General features: G+C 37.5%; 1 protein-coding gene across 1 annotated transcript in view; it reads right to left on the bottom strand.

The window, feature by feature from the left end:
* Positions 1-5451: 5451 nt before the first annotated feature.
* Positions 5452-23380, bottom strand: part of LOC128089481 (uncharacterized) — a 40796-nt gene continuing 22867 nt past the window's right edge. Inside the window, exons 8-12 of the mRNA XM_052700958.1 lie at positions 13154-13311; positions 11813-11855; positions 8572-8758; positions 6406-6541; positions 5452-5674 (exon numbers count right to left, since the gene is read on the bottom strand). Coding sequence (XP_052556918.1) covers positions 5575-5674; positions 6406-6541; positions 8572-8758; positions 11813-11855; positions 13154-13311 — 624 coding nt within the window. The 3' untranslated portion in view covers positions 5452-5574. The remainder of the gene's footprint in view (positions 5675-6405; positions 6542-8571; positions 8759-11812; positions 11856-13153; positions 13312-23380) is intronic.

Genomic DNA, 23380 nt, shown 5'->3' with positions numbered 1-23380 from the left:
CTACCTCTGCTAAAGTCATACTGTGGGAATACTCCTTGTAGGATGTTTATATCTCCACCAACACTATGTGTACCATTGCTCTTTGTTTAGAAAATGGCGACTATCTGACATGTACTTTTTTCTTATACCTTTGCCCTATAGTTTTTAGCCAGGATATTTTTTTTCTTCCAGCTTTCATGCTGTCTGCTTGACACTGGATTCTTATGATTGCAGCTTCAGCTGGGGCTGCTTCTGGGTTTCGGACTGAGCCTGGTATCTCTGTCCTACAAAGAATCACAAAGTAGAAGCTGGCTTGTACTTGCTGCACTACTACTTCCTCTAGTGAGATCCTGCTAGTCTTCATGTCTGCTCCCTGTGCACTACAGACACTCAAGACTTCTCCTTCCAGACCACACACTTCCCTTCAGAGACATAACGCTTAATTTCCAATTAGTGGTTCCATTTCTGTTTCAAAACCATTTTTCAACAGCAATAGCAATTTTTTATTTAGGGAGAAAATTTCAGGATATTTATTTAGTCATTTTTTATCTGTTCTAAGAGCATTTTTTTCACTGCCTGGTTCACTGGACCAGCAGTAAAATTTCCCTATATCTTTTTGGACTGTGTCACAAGACAAACACAAGTATGATGCCAAATTTCTTTGCAGAAAAGTCTCATCTTCTGATTGCAGATCAGTGAGAAATGATAATACTTCCACCATAAAATGTTAGTTATATAGAGGTGACAAAGACCTGGTGTTTCTCTTGATATGGGACAACAAGTGAAGTGCCCAGAGCCTTGGTTATTGCTTCTTATTCCCATTGGAAAGATTTTTTTTTTTTGTCTGTCAGTGGAGAGACTAGGACAGGCTTACAGGACAAGAGAAAATGATTTTAAACTAGAAGAGGGGAGGTTTAGATTACATGTTAAGAGGAAATTCTTCACTCATAGAAAGGTGTGGCCCTGGCACAGCTGCCCAGAGAGGCTGTGGTGCCCCATCTATGGCGGTGTTCAAGGCCAGGTTAGATGAGGCCCTGGGCAGCTGAGCTGGTGGGTGGCAGTACTGTTCATGGCAGGGGATTGGAACTGCTTGGGCTTTAAGATCCCTTCCACACCAGACCATTCTTTGATTCTGTGATTCTATGAAGCATCTATTTTTCCTGTATCGCATTTTCCTCTCCTGCCCTTCTAGCCTAGTGATGCACCTGAGGGCAGAGAATCACAGAGCAGAGCATCTGTTGATCTTTCTGCAGCAGATCTCTGTGAATCATGTTCTGCTGACAGACAGGAGTGAGACCTGGGAAGTCACTGCCCATTAGATATTTAGTGGTTTCCCTGAAAAAAAGTCCTTCCCAATAGCTCACTTATTTCTCCTAGTGTGAAAAAGATTTTAATTACAAGAATGCTCCCAGAGCAAGTGAGAAATAGTAAGCTATCTGGTCCATATTTGGCCTGACTACAACTATTTCTCCTCATACTACTTTAGAAGACTTTAATCTGTGGTAACTGAAGAACAATGAGCCCGTGTTCTTCTCCTGTACAAGGAAATCTTTTTATTTATGAAACTCTGGACCAAAGTAGTGAAGTGAATTTATTGAATCCAAGTGGTACACCTGCTAAAGCATTGAAGGCAACAACAAATCCAGCAGCAATCATCTACCTGTGGAATTTCAGTAGTTCATCAGGTTTTGTACTTTATTGATTGAGGTTAGATCTTAAAGAATCCTTAGCTAAAACTTCATAGTGTTGCTTTAAACATTACACAGAACCACAGAATGGCCAGGGTTGCAAAGGATCATCAAACCCCCTGCCACATGCAGGGCCGCCAACCATTTAATACTAGACCAGGCTGCCCAGAGTCCCATCCAATCTGGCCTTGAACACCTCCGGGGATGGGGCATCCACAACCTCTCTGGGCAGCCTGTTCCAGCATCTCATCACTCTCACCACTCTCTCTGTGAAGAACTTCCCCCTGACATCCAGCCTAAATCTTCCCTCCCTCAACTTAAATCCATTTACACATCTTCCTGCTTCAGAACTTGGAGCAATGATACCATTTAGAAAAACAATCCTAGTATCCAATGCAACATTAAAAATAACAGTAATTGGTTATTTTTTAATTAATGTATTTTAGTATCTCCTCAAAATTCAGAAATTTACTTCTTATTACTCAAACTGCAAATTCTGTTTTTCATTCCCATTTATGAGAAGGGCAAGTATGTCCAAAATTTATTGCAGAACATCCTTCCTTAAGATGCTGGCTTTAGATATTTTTGTAAACTGTAGAAATGTAGAATAATTTTTAAAATGTTTAAGGAGTAGGCCTACTTTTTAATCAATGTATCTCTTTTTCTACATCAAGTTGTCAGTTACTTTTTCTAAATTACAGTGACTTCAATTTGTTGCAATGAAAATGAGTGATTTCAGCTGATGCAGAGTAACGGCTGTTCTCAGCAACATAAAATTAGGAAATTACTAGCATAAATTATAAAAATAGGTACAATGTTATCTGACATCAAATTAAATAATGCAAATGCTAAAAAATATAATTTCAAGACTTCCGGATGTTCTAAAGTGTGAAGAAATCACTTTTTTATTTTTCATTATTGGGAAATCTTCACATGGTAATGACACCTATAGGTTTTCTTTCCTTTTGCAACATTTCTTTTTGCAAAAACAAAACAAAACAACAAAACATTACTTCTGACACAATGAGACTTTTTGTTATGAAGTATCTGGCTTGGCTGGCATAAACTGCCCTTGAGAAGATCATCCTGAATAAGAGATGTCACATTCTACACACTGCAGCAATCCTTCCTCTGCACTCAGATCAAATTAGCATGTCATCTTGTGAACAGGCACAATGCCAACAACGAGGAAATGGGCATAAGTGTCCTCGCCAGTAAAGTCTGGGTGTTAGGCAGTCAGACTTACTCATAGGATGCTGCAGTGTTTCAGCCTTGGCTAATGTGTATTTCATCATTGCTGTTGAAGAGTGGATTAACTCTGGAAGATTCAGAAATATTTTCTACTAAAATGACTGTCAGTTTCTAGTAAATGAGATTTGAAAGTCTGACATAAAGAAAGGGAAAAAAACAAACTCACACACCTGTGTCCTTCAGAAACACATTACAAAAAGGAATTATGCACTTCGCAATGCTTTTGTGGCCCTGGAGTATTTCCTGCTAAATAACTCATTCCTTTGTGGAAAATGCATTTGTGACCTTCTGTGGCTTTCCTTCTGTAGAGCCTTGTACATATTTTCTGCTGAACAGGGCAGAAAACGAGCTCCATTTGGAGTGCAGCTAACCATCTGAATAAATCATGCTTCAAGTACATGACCCCATTTCTTCTCAGCAGAATATCATACTCTGCTAATGGAAGTGTTCTGGTTTCAATATAGCTATCTTTTTCCTGGCAGTGAAAGGAAAGCCTTGAATGTGGGTGTATCTAGCAATAAATATAGGTGTCTTGAATGCAAACAAATGACTCATGGTGAGATACTAGGTATACAGTGATTGCATAGCTGTGCAAATCCTTTGCTGATAGGAGACAGACCAGGTTACTCCAGCTTCACATTTTGTGTTTTCTTTTGGAGAAATTGCAAAAAAAAACCCAAACCAAAACAAAAAAATGAACAAACAAAAGGTAAAATGGGACCAAAACTTGGATGCTGAAGAGGAAGAAGTTAATTCAAAGATTTAAATTCTCCAACCTCTGGAGAAATCGAGATTTGAAGATGTCGCGGTTGGATACTATTTCTTTGGTAACTAAACAAAAGTCTTCTCATTGCAAAATCTGTACCTTTGTTATCTTAAAAAGCAAAAAACAAACAAACAAAAAAAACCAAAAAACTGAGTTGTCTAATTCCTGGAGACTTTCTTTTCATGAATCTTCAGGAATATTTCTGACTATTTTCTTGAATTTCTATTTGAAATGTTGTAAATTTAAATATAATTTAATTTAAATATAATTTAAATATAATAATAATTTATTGGCTTTACTGGAATAATTTGAAGACTGGAAAAAGTAGCACTTGACTAAACGTTCTTTAAAACTATGAATGTGATTCTTTTGTCCCACGGGAAGACAAAAAAAGACTGCATGTCTCAGGATAGAAGTAGAGTTTTCCCCACAGTCACACATATATTTTCCCCATGAAGATAAAAGTAAATCCATCAGTAGTTGCTTAAGCAATACCAAATGGTTTTGCATTAGAAAAAATGAGAAATTATCACGTAGCCTTTTCTCCTGGCTTATAAAATGTGACAGTTTATTCCTTAAGTGAGGTTGGCAACAGGCACCTGAGGGTAAAAATAGCTAAGCTGCCACTGCTTTTTTTTCCAGCTTTCATTGCAACTGGAAGCAGAATGCTCCATTAATAAGTTGAAAATTGAAATAGTAAATTATGACATTGCAATATTTCTGAGGGTATGTATTTAGACACATTTTTTATAGCAAGATAAACAATGATTCTTAATCATAGAATCAGAGACTGGCTTGCATTTGAAAGGACCTTAAAGATCATTTAGTTCCAACCCCCTGCCATAGGCAGGCTTGCTACCCACCAGATCAGGCTCCCAGGGCTCCATTCAACCTGGCCTTGAGTGCATCCAGGGATAGGGCACCACAGCTTCTCTGGGGAACTCGTTTAAGGTTGCCTTGTTATGGAGTCACTTATCAAACTTGTTCAGGTTTGTTTGGATGGCATCCCTTCCTTCTTTTCTATCAACTGCACCAGTCAGCTTGGTGTCATCAGCAAAGTTGCTGAGGGTGCATTTGATGCCACTGTCATTTATAAAGATGTTAAACAGCACTGGATTCCTGAGAGACTCAACTACTCACAAACCTCTGGCTGGACACAGAGCTATCAACTCTTCGACTGAATGACCTCAATGTTAGAGAATAATGTAGAACATTACTTATATGACCAGCTGCAAAGACCACAGATATCTGTGCATTTATAGTGCTGGTTTTTTTACTAATTTTGGAGGAAATCATGTATTTAAATATTGGTTTCTCTGAGTAAACATGCTGTGTTGCAATAGCAAATAATCAAATTAAGACTATTTTAAAATTAAAATTTATGTTGACATGGAATATACAAGAAACAAAGATATTTATCTATATCATTTAAAAAAATTATTCCATTCTTCCAGGCATACTCTGGTGGTATGCATGTGTCTCAGTTAACACTGAGCCTCACACTGCCTTGAAACTTGGAGGCAAATCCATACAAGAAGCTTTGGGATGGAAAAAGCAGGAGTATTTGCAAAGGGTGCTTTTTCAACCAAAATGTGATGCAAATATAAGATATCAGGTACTACCAAATAATTACAATATGGTATTTTCTCTTTTAGTAGCATTAGATAAATACTGTTATCTGTTTAGCACTTCATTGTCAAAGTAACTTCACACATGACTTAGTGATCCAGAAATTGAGTAGAAGCATAAAATAAAGATAGCCACAAAGAAGACAAAATTGCTTTAATTTTTATTTGTTAATGATTGAATACTAATATTAAAATTTACCTACTGCTAGAACATCTTTCTAGATGAACCAAAAGACACAGCATGAAAAAAAATTCTTTCTTCTCACATCCTTGTCTCCTCCAGTGGCCTGTTCATGAAATCTTGGATTGCCTGGTGTAGGGGTAACCATTTATTAATTGAAGCCTTCAGAGCTGTAATCCATCTAAAAGAAAGACCAACAACTATATATAGTTGGGTGTAATGAATGCACTTCAACACCCTTTAGAATATTCTGTGAATGGTGTTTGTTCGAATGTGCTACTGCATATACTGCATGGAGAAGGGTAGAATGGGGAGGAGTTGACTGTACAGCTATCTATCTTAAGTCCAGTTTCCATCATACCCAATAGCTTTGTCCTCTGTTCATTAAATTAGAATCCAAATCCTGCAATTAGAAGGTTTACACAATCAGAACTCTCACAGACAGTCATGGAATTTGACTGAATTGCTATGACAGGATTCACCTTCGGAACATGATTTCGTAGGTTAATTTTCATTTTTACTACTAATGATCATTGTTGGAAGTAAACCACCCTTGGGAATGTTGGGAATGAGGAAGATATACATTCTGCTAGCTTGGGCTCCTCTAATGAGAAAGTACCATAGGTTTTCTGTTCAGTGTAATAACGCTCTGTGAAAGGCACCATATCCTGATTCCCTTCTGAAACTCTGCAATCCATAATTGCTGCAGTTCCAGCACTGACAGTAACAGAATTGATGACTCACATGGTCCAACATGTTGTGCTACAGTGTGACTAAAGCTAGAATTGAAAGGAAGTCTAGAGAAACAAGTGAAAACAGAACGAAAAGCTGTCACCAGATCTTCCCCAAGCTATAGTGTTTCCAATTTTCTTAACTCTGGCAAATAAAATAGAAACAAGAATCTTGGTTTACCTTTTGTTTTCATTTACATTTTCGGCACATAAGTAGAAAGTTTTAAATTCTTCAGATGGAGGTTTGAGTTCAATTACTGATCTCTTGGATCCCAGAGACTGTTCACTCACAATATATCCCTGAAGGTAGAGGCCACCTTGATGGAAAAAAGTTAGTATGCATCATGTATATTGAATACACTACTTAGGAAATGATTTCTTGCTAGCTGCATAGTGAAATTTTTTGAAAAAACAATTTCCGTATGACTTGTGTTGAGCTTTTCCAGTTATGCAGAATTTTCATACAGAATATGAAAAATACAAAATATCAGTTTTCTTCTGAAAATTAATATGAACAGAGCTCCTTACTTGCTCTTTCTACAGGATTTCAGATTTCTTTTTCCTTTTCCTCTCAGCTAATTAGTGCAGAACTCAGTGGGAGTTCTACCAGGTCAGCTTTCATTGCTGCCTCTTCACTGCATCAGGAAAGAACTACACTTCTTTGGATGAAAAGCAGTGTACAGGAGGTAAACATTTTTATTGTTACAGATTGAATTTTTCCTCAGGCTCCCAGGTGTTTTGGCACAAATGTGTCTGTCCAGTTACTGGAACTTTCTACTCTATTGCATTATGAAAGGTCACTCCGACTTGACAGATAAAGGGAATACAAAGGCATAATAAGCTGTGAATAGTAAGTGTGAATATGATTACACAAAGTGTAAGATTAGTACAATGATAAAAAAACCTAATATGATGAATAGACATACTCAAAACTATACTAAAATTAAACTATATCAAAAGGTAGATCTGAAAAGAAGTATGGATTTGATATTTGAGAATAGATTTGTGCTGTGGTTAGTTTCTTATACTAAACTCTTGTCTTGAAAACTTTATGAACAATCAAGATTCAGGGATTCATTTTCAGTCAATTAATCCTGGTGGCTGCTTCAAGTTAAACTTGCAAATTTTGTTTTATCTGTCTGGTGTGTTTTTTTGTTTTTGTTTTTCCTTAAAAACTAATGGGATATGAATTTGAAAATTAAAAAAAAAAATAATGCTGGAACCAGCATTTGCTCTTCTTACTTGACATGCTACCTTCAGTAATTGGAACTCCATTGCAGGCCACACCAGTTAGCTCTAAAGAAAGGAATTACACAGCATTTGCTCTTCATAATATTTTAGTTTCATTCGCTCTTTTGTTTTTACAGGGTTGCTATAATGCCATAAATACAAAATACTGCATTTTTTTTTCCTTTCTGCTAATTCATTGCTTAACTTTGGGCAAGTCTTAGGTTCAGTTTACTGTGGAACTCACTGGCCATTTCACACAGACCTTTTACAAGGTGAAAAAAGTTTTCTCTCTCAATCTGAAAGCTGGCTAGTAAGCAACGGTATAACATTTCCTTTCTGATTCTTCTGGCTGCCAGTTTCCTTAGGATAAGGAATCAACCCTTATTCCTTAAGCTCCTCTTTTTTTTTTTTTTTTTTTTTTTTAAATACAAAGTCCCAGGAAGTTGTCCTGAGTGCATGAAATTCAGCTTCCCTACCTCAAAGTCATTTGTGATGGGTGCCTGGAAACGCCACCTTGCAGCCTTCATGAAGTGGCCACTTTCCTATTTTGTTACAAGGAGAACTGCTACACAGCATCATGGATTTTTTAGCTTAGATGAAAGCACCTGGCCAGACCCTGCAGAACTCACCTCTGCTGCACCAAGGGAGTTTGGCCTGCTGCTGTTCTGCCTTTGCCAAGGCTGTATGAAAGTGCAGTAATGGTGGAGAAAACCAACTAGAGTTTATGATGTCCCTCCCTTTTAGGCTATTTATCACAGAGTAGTCTGACAGCTTTCAACAGACTTTCAGCCACCAATGGCAAGGAATCAAGCCTCTAGGAAGTGCTTTAGGAAGGTGATGTCTCTTGCTGATATGTTCTTCTGAACATCTTTATCAGCTGTGTTCCAGAAACAAAAATGCAGACCACTGGACATTAAAAAATAATGATAATAATAATATGGGGAGAATGAGGAGTATATTTTATGAAAAGAAATTGAGTTTATTCTTCGTATGTTCACCTTCACAGAACACTGAGAATTTGCCAGTAAAAGAATTTCATTAGTGGTCAAAGTTCTATTTGGAAACTGCAATTAATTGTTTAATTAATAACTGTTTGCAATCCCTCAGCCAGCTCTACCTTGGGCAGGTGTGGAGCGGAGAGTGGCATAGAAGTACAAGCAGCCATCCTTCAGAATGCAATAGTGTTGAATCCAGGCATCTTTGCTTCTGTCCAGCTGGTGGAGGAGCCCCAGACACTCTGGGTTTTTGATGGCTAAGGGTGGCAATGCAGTATTATGCAGCGTGACATCTACCCACACGTGGTTCTGCAAGGTAAGCATGAAATGAGCAGTTATGTTACGAAATTAAAGATGGCCTGCTGGTATGAAATGACACTGTCTCTAGTCATGTGCAGACTTTGGTTGTGAAAACAGTTTGTGAGGTCAATTTGGAAACGCAATTGAAAAACTTGTATTTGATGTAAAAAAAAAAAGAAAAGGTCAACTTGCACAATTGTAACTTGCATTTTCTGCAACTCTTTTGTTTTCCAAAATAGATTTTTGTCAGTAGAAACAGATTGTGCGGTTTAAGCTGACAATTCGGCACCATGCCATTGTTCATTCACTCCTTCCCCTCACAGTGGGATGGGGGGCAGAATCAGTGGGTTGAGAAAAAACTATTTAATAAGAGAAAAGGAAGTGGAAAAAAAGACAGTAGTATTAGTAGTTAGTAGACATAGAAAACCATTTTTATTTATAAGTACATACAAAACAAGTGATGCACAAGCAATTACTTACCACTTACCAAAAATGCCCAGCCTGTTCCCGAGCAGCAACTGTCCACCTGGCCAACTCCCCACTGTTTTTCAAGCTTTCCCTTTAACCAGTGTGGGTCAGCTGTCCTAGTTCTATCCCTTCCCAACTCCTTGTGCCTATACAGTTCTCCTCACTGGCAGAACAGTATGAGAAGCTGAGAAACTGAAATGTCCTTGTGTCTGTACAGAACTGCTCAACAACTGTGTTGACAATCACTGTGTTGTCAACATTGTTTTTTCCCAAAAGCCAAAACATTGCATCATACTAGACACTATGAAGGAAAAATCAACTCTGTCCCAGCTCTCCTCTCCTCTCCTCTCCTCTCCTCTCCTCTCCTCTCCTCTCCTCTCCTCTCCTCTCCTCTCCTCTCCTCTCCTCTCCTCTCCTCTCCTCTCCTCTCCTCTCCTCTCCTCTCCTCTCCTCTCCTCTCCTCTCCTCTCCTCTCCTCTCCTCTCCTCTCCTCTCCTCTCCTCTCCTCTCCTCTCCTCTCCTCTCCTCTCCTCTCCTCTCCTCTCCTCTCCTCTCCTCTCCTCTCCTCTCCTCTCCTCCTCTCCTCTCCTCTCCCCTCCCCTCCCCTCCCTTTCTTCTTTCTCTCTCTTGTACTTTTTGGCAAGTTAATGAAGGAAATAAAGACCTAACAAAAAATAGATAACTGTGTTTTGTTATGAGCAGGAAATCTGCTGGTACTTATTGCAGCACAGTGTATAATATGGCTTCAGAAATACAAAGTGTATGCATAAAATAGTTACACCTGTAGATTCATTAGGAGGACTTTATATCATTGATGTTATGATTCTTATTACAATTCAGTGGATGTTCTAAAAAGTAATAAATAGTAGAAAAAAAAAAAAAAAAAAAAAAAAAAAAAAGCCTTAAAAAAACCTCTATTCAACTGAATGAAAGTCTATTTTGAGAGAAGGAACTAGTTGGATATATAGCATTCACTGAAGTAGAAATTAGGCCATGAAAGCAACATAGTAAATCAAATATTTCTTTCAGAAAGCAATGTTGTTTCCTGAAACACAAAACTGAAAAGATATACTGATGAAAAACACAGTAGCACAGAAAGGAGCCAACTGACTGTGTTATTCATGGGGGAATGCATGAATATTTTTATGAATATCAAGTTTGATTCTCTTTTTCTCACAAATTATTTTTACTTGTTACACTGAAGAATGACATTTGTTGCATTTTCTTTAGTATATGCTTACTCTTCTCCTCACTTTTGGGTGAAGCCATGTATTGTTTCTGTTGGGTTGGGTACATTGTGTTGTGAACATTTTAATGGCATGATTTATTTCTGCTGTTTAAATTCTTTAGATCCTTTGTATTCTTTTAAGAAGCACTACTGGGTAGAATATACTTAGACACAAATTTGTATCTCAACTAGAAAATGAAGTCAAAAGAAATGCATCTTTGATTGATTTTGTTTTAGAGACACAAGGATTAAAGATAAAGGCTTCCTTTCACTGTCTGGAAACCAACCACTATAATACACTGCTGAAAGGTCACGCCTATGCCTTAGGTTAAGAGGAAAAATGAAATAAACGTTTTAAAACACTTTCATTTCTGCACTGTGTTAAGGCAGTTTAGCATTTATAACGTCACTTAATTGTGTTGAAGACTTTATTTCATTAGGGAAAAAAAAAAAAAAAAAAAAAAAAAAAAAAGAGGCTTTGGTATTTATCCTGGTTTCAGCCTCAGTTTCTTTTTGCTAAAAACCCAAATTGGTTCAGTAGCTACACTCACTTAAAAGTGATTTTACAAATTAACAGCACATTTTTATAAAAAGGGTGGAATCAAGGAGCCAGGAAAGGAGAAGCTTTAACTCCTATGCTTTTAACACTGGAATTACCAGAACTGGCTTTGCAGCTCCCGATCTGGGGCCAGTCAGGGATTATTTGTACTAAATTATATCGGACAGCACAAGATTTCCCTTTTGCAGCTCAAGATCACTTATAGCTATGTTTCTCCCAGCCGCAGAAGCCAGCATTGAGCAGAGCTAAAGAGGTGGAGAGATAAATTCAAATCCATCAGCTATCTCATCTCTCTTCATCTCTTAAAATACAGAAAAATCAAAAACACAGCAACTCTCTATTTAATATTCTGTTGGAAGTGACAGTAGATAGTCTCAAAAAACTAGCAATCAAGGCAGGCTTACAGAGAATATTTAAGAAGATAAAGCCCTTCTCTCCTTTTATTCTAAATAGTATTACATTGGGCAGAACATGCCATAGTGAGAGTCTTCTCAACCGTGCTCATTCTTCTTCCTATCTTCCCACTAGTCTCATTTTACGTTATATTTCTGTATGAGCTTAAAACTGCTGATATCTGGAGAGGGAACATTTTGATTCATAGCACCATATGGTAGCAAAACGTATTTGCTGAAACAAAATAATGTGTGTATATGACTTTCAGACTGGAGCTGATTCACAACTCAGCTGCCTTGAACGAATGTTTGCAGCTTCCATGTTACCTGCACTGGGCCATGCACAAAGTATCTATGGTCTCTCAGTCTTCTGCACAATATACTATAATGTACTTCTCACATGAATAAAGCATTACCTGATGGACAGGATGCACTGCTTTTTCCATAGCCTCCAGCCACCTATAAAATGACCAATAATGAGAATATCTTAGTTTTGTAGAGCAGAATAAGTGTGCAACACTACCTCTTTTAATTCTTGCTGCTATAGGCAGCTTTCGAAGGGATGTGCAATTTTCAGGATGCATTCAGGGCTTCAGTATAGAACACTAGTCTAAATAAATACTTCTAACTTGCAGAAAGATAATTTTCAGCTTGCTGTCCAACACCATAATAAATTAGAGTAATACTTACTATAGGATGAAGCTAAACATTTTGTACATAATTCACCGTGTCAAGCTAAATGATCACTCTTCTGTCAGTTTATAAGGTAGATAATGAACTTGTAGAAAATGTAAAACAACCTGAAACTGGAGATTACCAAATAAAGCATGAAGTTTTTTTGCATTGTTATTCTTTTTGTGCCATGAATGGTATAAAATAGAAAGTGAAAAATACTGCAATATGACAGCAGTGGATATCTAAAATACTAAGATACTATAAAAACACGGTTGGAGAAGTCAACATTAGAAAATGCCATCCTACTTCATAGCTTTAGGTTTCAAATAATGCACACTAAAACAGAAAGGGGAAAAAAAATTAGGTTTCACTATATTTTCAAACTAAGGCCTAAAAGTAATTACTTTTTAGTCTTCTGAGTGATTTAGTCTCTTTGTCTGCTATAGTATTTGGGAAATGCAGAAACAACATTTTTTGGATTCTGAAAAAAGCCCAAACTCATTAACTCATTACATCTTGTCTCATCCAACATATTTTCATGGCATATTTAGAATTTAAAATGAAAATATAATGATGTGACAGAATGACAGAAAGGGAAATGGAAGAGGGGATTATGTTTGTGATTTGCACTGTCCTTGTTGGACAGAGGAGAGATCAGTGGTGAGAAATGAACAATAAGAAAGTTTACATCCACAGGAAGATTTAAGTTTCCATTTGCAATGGTGGAGAAGGTCTGAGAATATGTGTAACTTTTTTTTTTCTGGAGATAGCTCAAATCATGGGAATTCAGGGAGATCTTGAGGAGAACATGAATGTTAAAAACTTGTAGAAAAAACTACCTTCTCATAATAACAAAAAGGTAAATTCTGAAAATGAAAAGTATCTTTGAAAATTATGCAAATAAAAACCATAAAAGCAGAAACACCAATCTTCCTATAAATATCTTCTTTTTTTTTTCATTTTTTTTTTCCCTATTGATCAAGGAAAGTCTTGTAAACATTCTCCAAATTCTCCATTCTCCAGTTGTTCTCTCTTTAAATCAGAATAACAAAATTGACTCTGTAAAATGAAAGATGTCTTACCTCTTCATTTCTTGGTTAGAAGTCGCACAGAAGTAGAAAATCCTGTTTCCACTTTGAGGTATGCACTTAAAAACAAAGGGTTTACCCAGACTCGTGTCAACACCAATTTCTGCTCCTTCCAACTTTGTTACTTCCAAGGGTCTGCACTTCCCTTCATCCTGTAATCCAAGAGAAGAAAATGCTGTGCCAAAGTTCAAAGCAGAGACGGAATCAACTCAGGGAACATTCAAAGGTGTAGAAGTTTGTGACAGGCTTTTTTGCCTTTCAAGCTATCCCAATCATCATTTGCTTTAATAATCAGTAGCCTCTGTTTGTTTATTTATTTATTTATGCTTTATCAGTTCTCGTATCTGTACAGAAACCTCATTAGCTGTAAGTATTCCGACTTTTTAGCATGGATTTTTCAAATGTACTGAACCGTTTAGGAACATCGTAGAGTCATCGTTGTAGAATCCTAGAATGCCTTGGATTGGAAGTGACCTCACAGATCATCAGTTTCCAGTCACCCTCCACAGGCAGGATTGACAGCCTCTAGATCAAGTATTAGATCACATTGATCAGGGCCCTATGCAAGTTGGCCTTAAACACCTGGAAGGATAGTGAACCATGACCTCTCCGGGCAACCTGTTTCATCACCTCATCACTCAGTAAAAAACTTTCCCCAGCATCCAATCTAAATCTCCTCTCCTCTAGTTTAGGACCATTCCCTCTTGTATTATCACTATCTACTTGTGTGAAAAGTTGATTTCCCTCATGTTCATATACTCCCTTTAAAAATTGGAAGACATAATGATGTCTCCCCACAGCCTTCTCTTTTTCTGGCTGACCAAGTCCAGTTCCTTCAACCTCCTTCACAGGAGAGGTGTTCCAGTTCTTGGATCATCTTCATGGCCCTCCTCCAGACCCTCTCTAAAAGCTCCACCTTTATCTTGTGCTGGGGGCCCCAGGCTTGGATGCAGTACTCCAGATAGGCCTCATGAGGCCAGAATAGAGGGGGATAGTCAATCACCCCTCTCACCCTGTTGGGTCCCAGGATGCCATTGGCCTGGACTATTGAAAACCTGGAAAACATGAAGCTATTCACAAAAAAGTGCTACTTGCAGTTTGGGTTTATACTGAAAACCTCACTTATATATACAAAAGAAGGAACAAAGACTTACATTCAGAAAATGTTTTTTTAAAAGTCTGGATTTCAGTTCCTTTGTAAATTTGCCCTAAATATAGAACTACAGAATCATAGAACCACCAAGGTTGGAAAAGACCTCCAAGACCACCCAGTCCAGTTTTCCACCTATCACCATTATTTCCCACTAAACCATGTCCCTAAGTACAACATCTAAAAGTTTCTTGAACACCCCCAGGGACAGTGACTCTACTGCCTCCCTGGGCAGCCAGTTCCAGCATTTGAACCTCTCTCTTGGAGAAGACGTATTTCTTAATGTCCAATCTGAATCTCACCTGGCACAACTTGAGGCCATTCCTTCTAGTCCTATTGACAGCTACATCAAAGAAGAAGGTGAACCCCACATCAACGAAACCTCACTTTAGGTAGTTGTAGAGAGCTATAAGATCTCCCCTGAGCTTCCTCTTCTCCAGACTGAACAATCCCAGCCTCTCCTCATAAGACCTGTGCTTCAGACCCCTCACCAGCTTTACTGCCCTTCTCTGGACACACTCTAAGGCCTCAATGTCTTTCTTGTAGTGAGGGGCCAAAACTGAGCACAGTACTTGAGATGAGGCCTCAACAGTGCTCATTACACAGAGATGGCCACTTCCCTGCTCCTGGTGGCAACACTATTTCTCATGCAATCCAGAATGCCATTGGCCTTCTTGGCCTCCTGGGCTGTGGTGGTCTGTTTCCTCTACACAGTTCTTCCAGTCACTCTACCCCAAGTCTGCAGCGTTGCCTAGAGTTGCCGTGGCAAAGGTGCAGGACCAAGTACCTGGCCTTGCTGAACTTCATCCCACTGGCCTCAGCCTATCAATCCAGCCTGTCCAGATTGCTCTGAAGGGCCTTCCTACTGCAGCCAGATCCACACTTTCTCACTGGTTGCTGTCTGCAAACTCACTGAGGGTGCACTCAATACCCTTATGCAGGTGATCAATAAGGGTATTGCACAGGACAGGCCCAATACCATACCCTGGGGAGTACCACTCGTGACCAATCGACAGCTGGATTTTACTCCACTCACCACCACTCTCTGGACCTGTCCATACAGCCAGTTTCTTCTCCAGAAAACTGCTGGAAACAGTGTTGAAAACTTTGCTAAAGTCTAGGCAGACTATGTCAACAGCTTTTCCCTCATCCACCAGGTGGTCACTTGATCATAGAAGGAGATCAGGTTGGTCAAGCAGTACCTGTCTTTCATGAACACATACTAGCTGGGCCTGATCCCCTGGTTCTCCTGCCCATGCCATGTGATCTCCCTCGAGATCATCTGCTCTGTAACGTTACCTGGCACCAAAGTAAGTTTATATCAGTATATTCATAACCATTCATAACCATTTCAGACAACTTTCATTGGAAAACATTTCAAAATATTTTGTACAGTATTGTTGTGGATTGATTCAGAGCTCTTAGAGACCGAAGATTATTCCTAGTCCTTCTTGTGGTTAATTATAAGAAGCCCTTTAGCTCCTTAATGCAAGTGGGTAGGTAAAACAGTTTGTTCTCCCACTCTCCCAACACAACTCTCATCAAGTACATCATAACTAAAGGCAGAGGTGCACACATTTGGACAGTGAATTCTGGCTGTGTTTTAAACAATATTCTTAACCTGCTTGATTTCCACAGCCATGACTACTGCTCTTACAGTCACATTTAGTTACTAGTGTTAGGACATACGAAGACTAGAAGAGCTCTTTCTAGAAAACACAGATGGATTCTAAACCTATGCAAATCAACTGTTTATTTGGAATAAATTTAATGCTGTCCATAGGAGCTGAATAACAAATGCACCATCTAATCTTTTTTATTAGCTTCAAAATAAACATGCATATATTTCCAAAAAAGTCAGCCACCTATTAGATTTTTACATGCTTATTTGTATTTTCAATGGTAAATGTAATTATTCCTTTGTTCTTAAAATATTCTGTACGAACAACATAACCCCTAGTACTGAAAAACTGTAAATAAACTTTCATGGACATATTTCTTAGATTCTTCTGCTTTCTTCCTTTTTTTCTTTTTTAAAATGAAAAGCTAAAGTTAATACAATAGATGAAGATGATCCAGAAATTCATCAGTGCTGTGTGACCTATTTCTCTTACAATATCTTCACACACAAAATCACACTGCAAAGACAGCATAAGCAAAATACATACTCAGGCTCCAAATCTCACTTCTAGTGCAGAGAATAATACATGCTAGGGCAATGAAGCATTACTCATCAGGATCCTTTCCATCTTCTTTTTTCTGCTGACTGTCCTAGCTTGTGGCCAGAAGGCAAAGGTATTGTAGATGCTGAAAAGGCTGTGTAACTGCTGTAATTACACATTCCTAGAAACTACTTTTCTAAATACTTTCTACGCTGTCTAGAATTAATACAACTAGATCCTGTCATATCAAGAATGATTAATGCCCACTATTTTCCAAAGTAACCATCTGGAAAAAAATTAAGAAGGATCTGAAACATTCATTGCAAAGAGGACAAAATGTCAGTTGACTGAAAGGCAAACTCTCACCTCTAATTCGGAAATGCCAGAAGTAAAGGGCATTTCTTTTCACTACTGTGTCTTTCATGAACTATATGTTGTGCATTCCTATGGCAACACTCCCATTGTTACAAGAAATGCCAGAGCTATACAGCTGAAAAAACATCATAAAAGTTATTTGGTATTACTGTGACTGTAATGTAACCTACTAATGATACTACCTCTGGGGAACTTAATATAAGTACAAGAAGCTTTCAGAATTGCTGGTATTTGCTGTAAAGATTTGAAATGAACTAGCTCAAATTGTAGCTACTACAACACTGTTTTGCACTTAAGAAAACAGATTTTTTGTTCTCTCAAGGTTGCTATGAGCTATTTCATAGATACTTGGCAGTTCACAAGACCTGACATGGATGGAGTCATTTGGGTATGGGGCAGAAAGCAAATGCTATGTTGATAAATACTAGTCTAAGAGTAACAGAAACACCTGAACTAACTCTTCCCTTGCAGCTAGTATTTCTTCAGGAGGTCTGAGTTTTAGGGGTTTTTTTTCCTGAAAAAAAAAAAAAAAGATTAATATACATGAGGCTGAACTAAAGGAGACATAATATGAAAATAGACATCTCCTTACTTTAAAGTATGAAAAGGTCATAAAGGAGTATGTAGATTGAGATGTGTGGGAGGGTGGTCACAGATTTAGTGTAAATTCTTCCAGAAAGTAAATGACATTCATAGCATTTGCCAGATAATTCACTGCAATTGAAGGATTTTTTTTGAGCAGAGTCATATTTACTATTCTAGTTAAGCTGCTTTGTCTAATAGAAAGGGAAAACTGAAAAGATATGAAGACTTCGTGCTATTTGCAGTGAAATAAATAAAAACCAACAGGAATAACTAGAAAAAGAGATTAAAATTAAGCTTAATGGTACTGCAAGTGCTAGTAAAATAGAATAGAAATAATTGTACAGAAAACAAGAGCAAGTCCTAAAAATAATATAACAAATTTAAAATATAAACTTAAAATGAACGCTGTCAGAAAGCAGAAATGGAAGATTGGATAGCCCAGGAGATTGTCAGTGGAATATGCAAGGCAGTCACTCTCAGCTCACTGGCTCAAATTGGACAGTAATGACTTGAGAATTCTTTTAGTGTCTGAACATCTTTTCTTAAAGATGACATATCTGCCAATGAGATGGGAAAACGACCTATTCTCCTTTTGCTTATTTCCCATTTCCCCAACTTTCTTCATCAAAGCTGACATGGTTACAACCCTCCCTGGCACTCAGGCTTACAGTCTGAGGTGACTATTATTTCCTGTTTTTCCCTGCCCAGCCTCGTCTTTACTCACAGTGTTGCTTACTTAGTAGTGTCTCTAAAATCTTGCCCTCCCTATCTCTTTTTTCTAATCAGTATTCTTTAAGGTAGGCTTATTTTTCCAGATATTTGTTAAATTACTGCTAGAGTCTGTCTGCATTTCTTCTTTGAGCTGAGCACACCGGATAAACTAAAGTAGAGGAATAGGCCAGAACACATCAAGGAACAGAGATCTCTGGACTCCAGATCTGCATGTGTGGCTTTTTTTTTCTTAAATAGAGCTTAATTATCTTGTTTTTCATTTTGTTTTGCTTTAAGCCTTTCGTATCTACATTAGAGAGAGTAGCAGCATACTGAGAAGCAAGACAATAGAGGAAAAAATATGCAAATGTTCCTCTGATTTGAAGGACTTAATTATTGTACACCTAACTACACTGACTGTCAGATGGCAGTCGATGTGGAGAGCTTGTTATGTGATTAATCTTCAAATTTCTTTTGCCGAGTTCTAGTCATTTACTGCAATTCATTGCACAATAGGTAATTAAGAGTTTTCAGGACCAAGTCATAGGAAGAAAATAGGAAGACTGGGTTATAGTTTTGAATAATTTGAATCAAGTCAAATAATATATCTGATTATGACTCTTTGTCTGGGGTACAGTATGCAATCTGTTAGTACTCCAAAATTAACTTATGTCATCATATCAGCCAGAAATATTTAAAAGTTATCAATAGAAAGAATATTGCAGAAGTAGTGGAAACATCGGAGTCAGCATCTAAATTGAAAAATATATCCTGGAGCCATGGGAGTCATGGAAATGACAGAGAAGAAATCAGTTTGTACACCAGCTCTAAATAACGTGACAGCTCCCAGACTGTGATGATAAAGCTCCAAGCAAGACTAAAGAACAAACAGAAGTGGTATCTTTGTGAGCAATGGCTCAGGCCTAAATCTATTTATAGCTAAGCCTTTTATATAAAGAGCTTAGGCTTAGCGATGAGCCTGTACAGCAGAACTAAGGACTGAATGTTTATCATGGATTGAAACCGTGAAGGGTCCACACATGGCAGGCATAGATTTCTTTCTTGTTATACTGATCAGACCCTGTATCTGTCTCAGAAAGAAAGACAATTTAAAAGAATCTTTTCTTCTTTCTATTCATTTCTGCTGGGGAAAGTAGAATAGAGCACCTACAAGAAACCAGCAGCATGTACTGTAGATTCTGTGTTTCGTTTTTGTTCGTAAATACACTTTCTTTAAAGTTACCCCAGTCTGAGATACAGAAACACAATTGTGGAAAGAAAAGGGAACATTTAAGTCTGCATTTAAATTTTGACTTTGTATGTAGGAAGGGCTTTCACTTGTTCTGTAAGGCATGGGTCTAAAGTGATGTGTTTTTATGTGAAATAAGTCAAAACAGAGGACTGGAATCCAGTTGATTAAACTTGTTGTGTAAAAGTTGAATGTTATTAAAGGAATGGCAAACTGTAATACACCTTCAGGTGCTCTGAATAAGAAAGAGGATGAGAAGGTAACAATTTACAGACACAAACGTATTCTACTGGTAACAACTATGGAGCACAATTTCTTTTATTGAGTCTCTACTAGTTAAAGATTACTCAATGAGAAAAGCATTCTTCCAGTGAAAAAAAGTTTGCACTCCTTTGAATGAGAACAGCACTGTGTAATTATCTGAGCAGTATTTAATTGCCACTCTGCTATCTTTGCTAAATTGTGATAAACAGAGGAGGCTATGTTCTGCTGAGATACTAATGGAACTAGGATTGCATTCTCTCCATCCTTTCCTCACCTTTTGCTTAGTTACTCACAGTATGACTGAGGACTGAGGGCTTCCTAGAGGCATTAAATTTTAAAGACTAAGAAATGCAAATTAAAGTTCGTTCTTAAACTGACAGACATTATTAGATATTATCACCACAAAGTCCAACATACAGCACATCCCTCCACTTCATTGCTTCCACTGTGATCAAGGAGAGTCCTTCTCACTGATCATGTATTCTCACAAGAGTATATATTACATTTTTCTTGCAGAAAGAAAAACCGTGATGAACTGTAATGAAGGCCATTTATCTGAGGGTTGAACTAACTTAAAGATGAATTTGCTTCTTTTTTTTGTCTCACAGTTCAGTTTGTTGCTACATCTGAAGCTCTAAAACGAGCACTTTCTTACTTTCAAGACAGCAATTTTCAGCTTAACTACTTTCAAATTAACTGCTCCTACTTGTCCTTATGATATTTCTTCTTTTTATTTCCCTACTATTAGTTTGTTCAAAATGCTGGCAGCAAAACTATGGTCTCTATATATTTGTTTTTAATCACTTTTATTCTATATTATTCTTAGCTGAGGAAATTAAAGAGTGAAATGGACTAGTTGACAAATGTAACATAAGCACCCAATAGACAACTGGTATGAATAGAATACATTAGTGCAGGATTTCTGGAAAATATGTCTACAAGGGAGATACTTTAAAACCATATTCTACTGTTTGGAACCATTCATCTTTACAGCTTTTCTTAGACCATAACATCAGTAATATTTAATTCATATTTTCCTTTTCAGGTACTAGATTGGTCCTCAATCTCATTCTCCTGTTTCCCAGGGTTTATTTATGGCATAGAGAGAGGAAATATTTCCTTGGAACATAGTAAGTCATAAAACAGAGAGGAGTTGAGACATTGTTACAGACATGATTTTTTGCTGATTCTTCTAATTTTGTCAACACTTCTTTTTTTTAAAAAAACCTTTTCCACAGTGCCACTTAATTATTATTATTATTATTTTAATCAAGCTGTTACAGAAGTATTGAAACTAGGAAATTCTGTCTTTGGATGATAGTTTTAGTGGTTTTGTAAATCCCAGCACTTAATTAACTTCTTCCATGAATGATATTTACACTGAAAAATTTGGGAAATTTGTTATTGGCTATGATACTTTCTTTGTCCTTGTGCTTCCCTATTAAAGGTAGAACACTGTTATCTCTTCAGCAGGAGCATCTTCATGACAGAGGAATGTGTGTTCCATAACCTTTGAATTCCTTATTGACCCATTTGCTCCTAGATCCCAAGAATTCTCTTCTCTATTTTTAATGAGTTTGATGTCTGAAACTTTTTATCCTGAAGTCTGTAGCATGTTGCTAATTTTTCAAGTTAGCTGTCAGGTTCTAAAAGATTCTTGATGAGGCAGCTCAGGGCTCCATGTGGAACCTATTTAACTTGTTGAGCTGATGCTATACTGCTGTGGCTAGATTGCTTTTGTTATCTTTCTGGTCTAATGTAAAGCTAATTAATGTTTTTTCGTCCTACACAGCAGTATTCACTGAATCACAGAAGTACAGAATCATAGAATCAAGTGATGGTCCAGGTTGGAAAGGAACTTTTGGAGATCAGCTAGTCTAACCTTTACTCAAGCATGTCTTTCAGGATTGTGTCCAAATGGCTTCTGAGTATCTTCTGGAAACTCTGCAAAATTTCTGGGCAACCTGCACTAGTGCCCAATAGTATTCAGCACAGACATTTTCTGGTGACTTTGCAGTTACCTTATTGTACTGTGCATGAAATGCTAGGGTTAGAGCAGGAGACATCACTATCTTTAAAGAAAGCATTAATGTTTCTATACTGGTGTGCTTCCTGTCCTTGAAGAAACATATAAGTTTAAACTGAAGATAATGGCTTATCTTTGCCTCAGAGTAGGACCAGAGTGTACATTATTTTCTCTCTCCTCACCATGTTCAGATGTCTTTCCTGTAGGTGAAAACTTTGGCACAATGAGGGAAATTTCATGCTTGAGGAGAAATACACTATGAAGTATATAGTGGATCTCCACTGCTGGTCAGTGTAGGCAAAACTGCTATAAATTGTCACAGCTTCACTGACCACAGTAATTTAGAAAAATAAGTATCTAATCTTAATGTGGTCATGCTGTAAGGTGCTAAACAAAGCTGCATCTAGTGTGGTGACATAGCTGTGTTTTACTTGTTTAAATAAGCACTTCAAGAATCAAGGCCAGTGACAGCATCACTTGAGGGAAAACAAAATGACCTTGTAGGAAAAGTGATTGAATCTATTGCAATAGCTATCACTTCACCAGTGTGTGATTGAATAGAGATGAGGCTGAAACAGCAAAAATTACATAGGTGAATCAATATGTAAAGCGCTCCAGAAACATCAGTCACTTTTTTAAATGTATGTGGGAAAAGGAAAGTTCAGGCTGGAGAATTTCTACCTGTAAATAGCAATGATGAGGAAACATATCTCTTTGTGTTTGCTGGTATGAACTAAAACAGAAGATGGACTAACCTGTGCCTTCTCAATAATGTAGAAGTATATACAAATAGATAGTTCAGGCATAAATAAAAAGTCTGGTTGTGGTCTTACATAGATGTAAATCAGGCGTGATCTTCTTGGAATCCCTGGAATTACACCACTGTAAGCTGCTGTTCTTGTCATCAGTATGAAGCCCTAGTTATACCTCAAAACAGAGGAAACTGGTTAGCTTGCTTGATACTGATCTACTGATCAGATTATACTGAACTACTATTGCCACTCTGAGTTATTCTTGCCCTCAGTTTGCACTATTTTAAAGAACACTAAGTAGAAACATTTGATCTCCTGAGGTAAGGCCTAGACCACATTGTTTCTAATATAATTGCATAGCTGACATGTTACATAAATATGTTACACCAAGAACATTATTTGTAATTTTCTTAGAAAAGCCATGGAATGAGCAGCATCTGCACATGTTGCTCTTCTTATATCCAGACAGAAATCACACCAAAAGAAAGGAAAGATGCTAAAGAATCCATTTGAGCTTCCTTGACTCATGGAGCATTGAATCTCTCAGTAGTGAAGAAATGCATTTATACATAAGCACCTTTCTTTCTCTCTTACTAAAGGCCTTTTTGGAGTCCTTTGTGAGGAAAGAAAGTCCTCATGCTTTCAGGAGCTTATTTCAGTGTATTCTGTGGCATTTGAAGAGAGAGCGAGAGCAGCTGACTAAAACAATAGCATGAAAGAATTCAAAAGGTGTTTGAATGGCACTAGTCTTTCATAATGCAAGAAAATACATGGTAATTATGATGATATATTTATCTGGTGCTTTAAACTTATTTATCCTTTCTAAGCAAAAAGCTTTTTAGCGTGCTTTCAATGTTAAAAAGCCCACTATCAAAACATGACATTGGGATTATCTAGCTATTTTTCAATGCTATTATTTCGAAGTTCAAGACAAGGATTGCTGGGTT

This window comes from Tympanuchus pallidicinctus, unplaced genomic scaffold, assembly GCF_026119805.1.
Source record: "Tympanuchus pallidicinctus isolate F22 unplaced genomic scaffold, pur_lepc_1.0 scaffold4, whole genome shotgun sequence".
In the NCBI taxonomy this organism is placed as follows: Eukaryota; Metazoa; Chordata; class Aves; order Galliformes; family Phasianidae; genus Tympanuchus; species Tympanuchus pallidicinctus.
The sequence above is the reverse complement of the archived record's forward strand: the minus strand, read 5'-3'. Positions and strand labels throughout refer to the sequence as shown.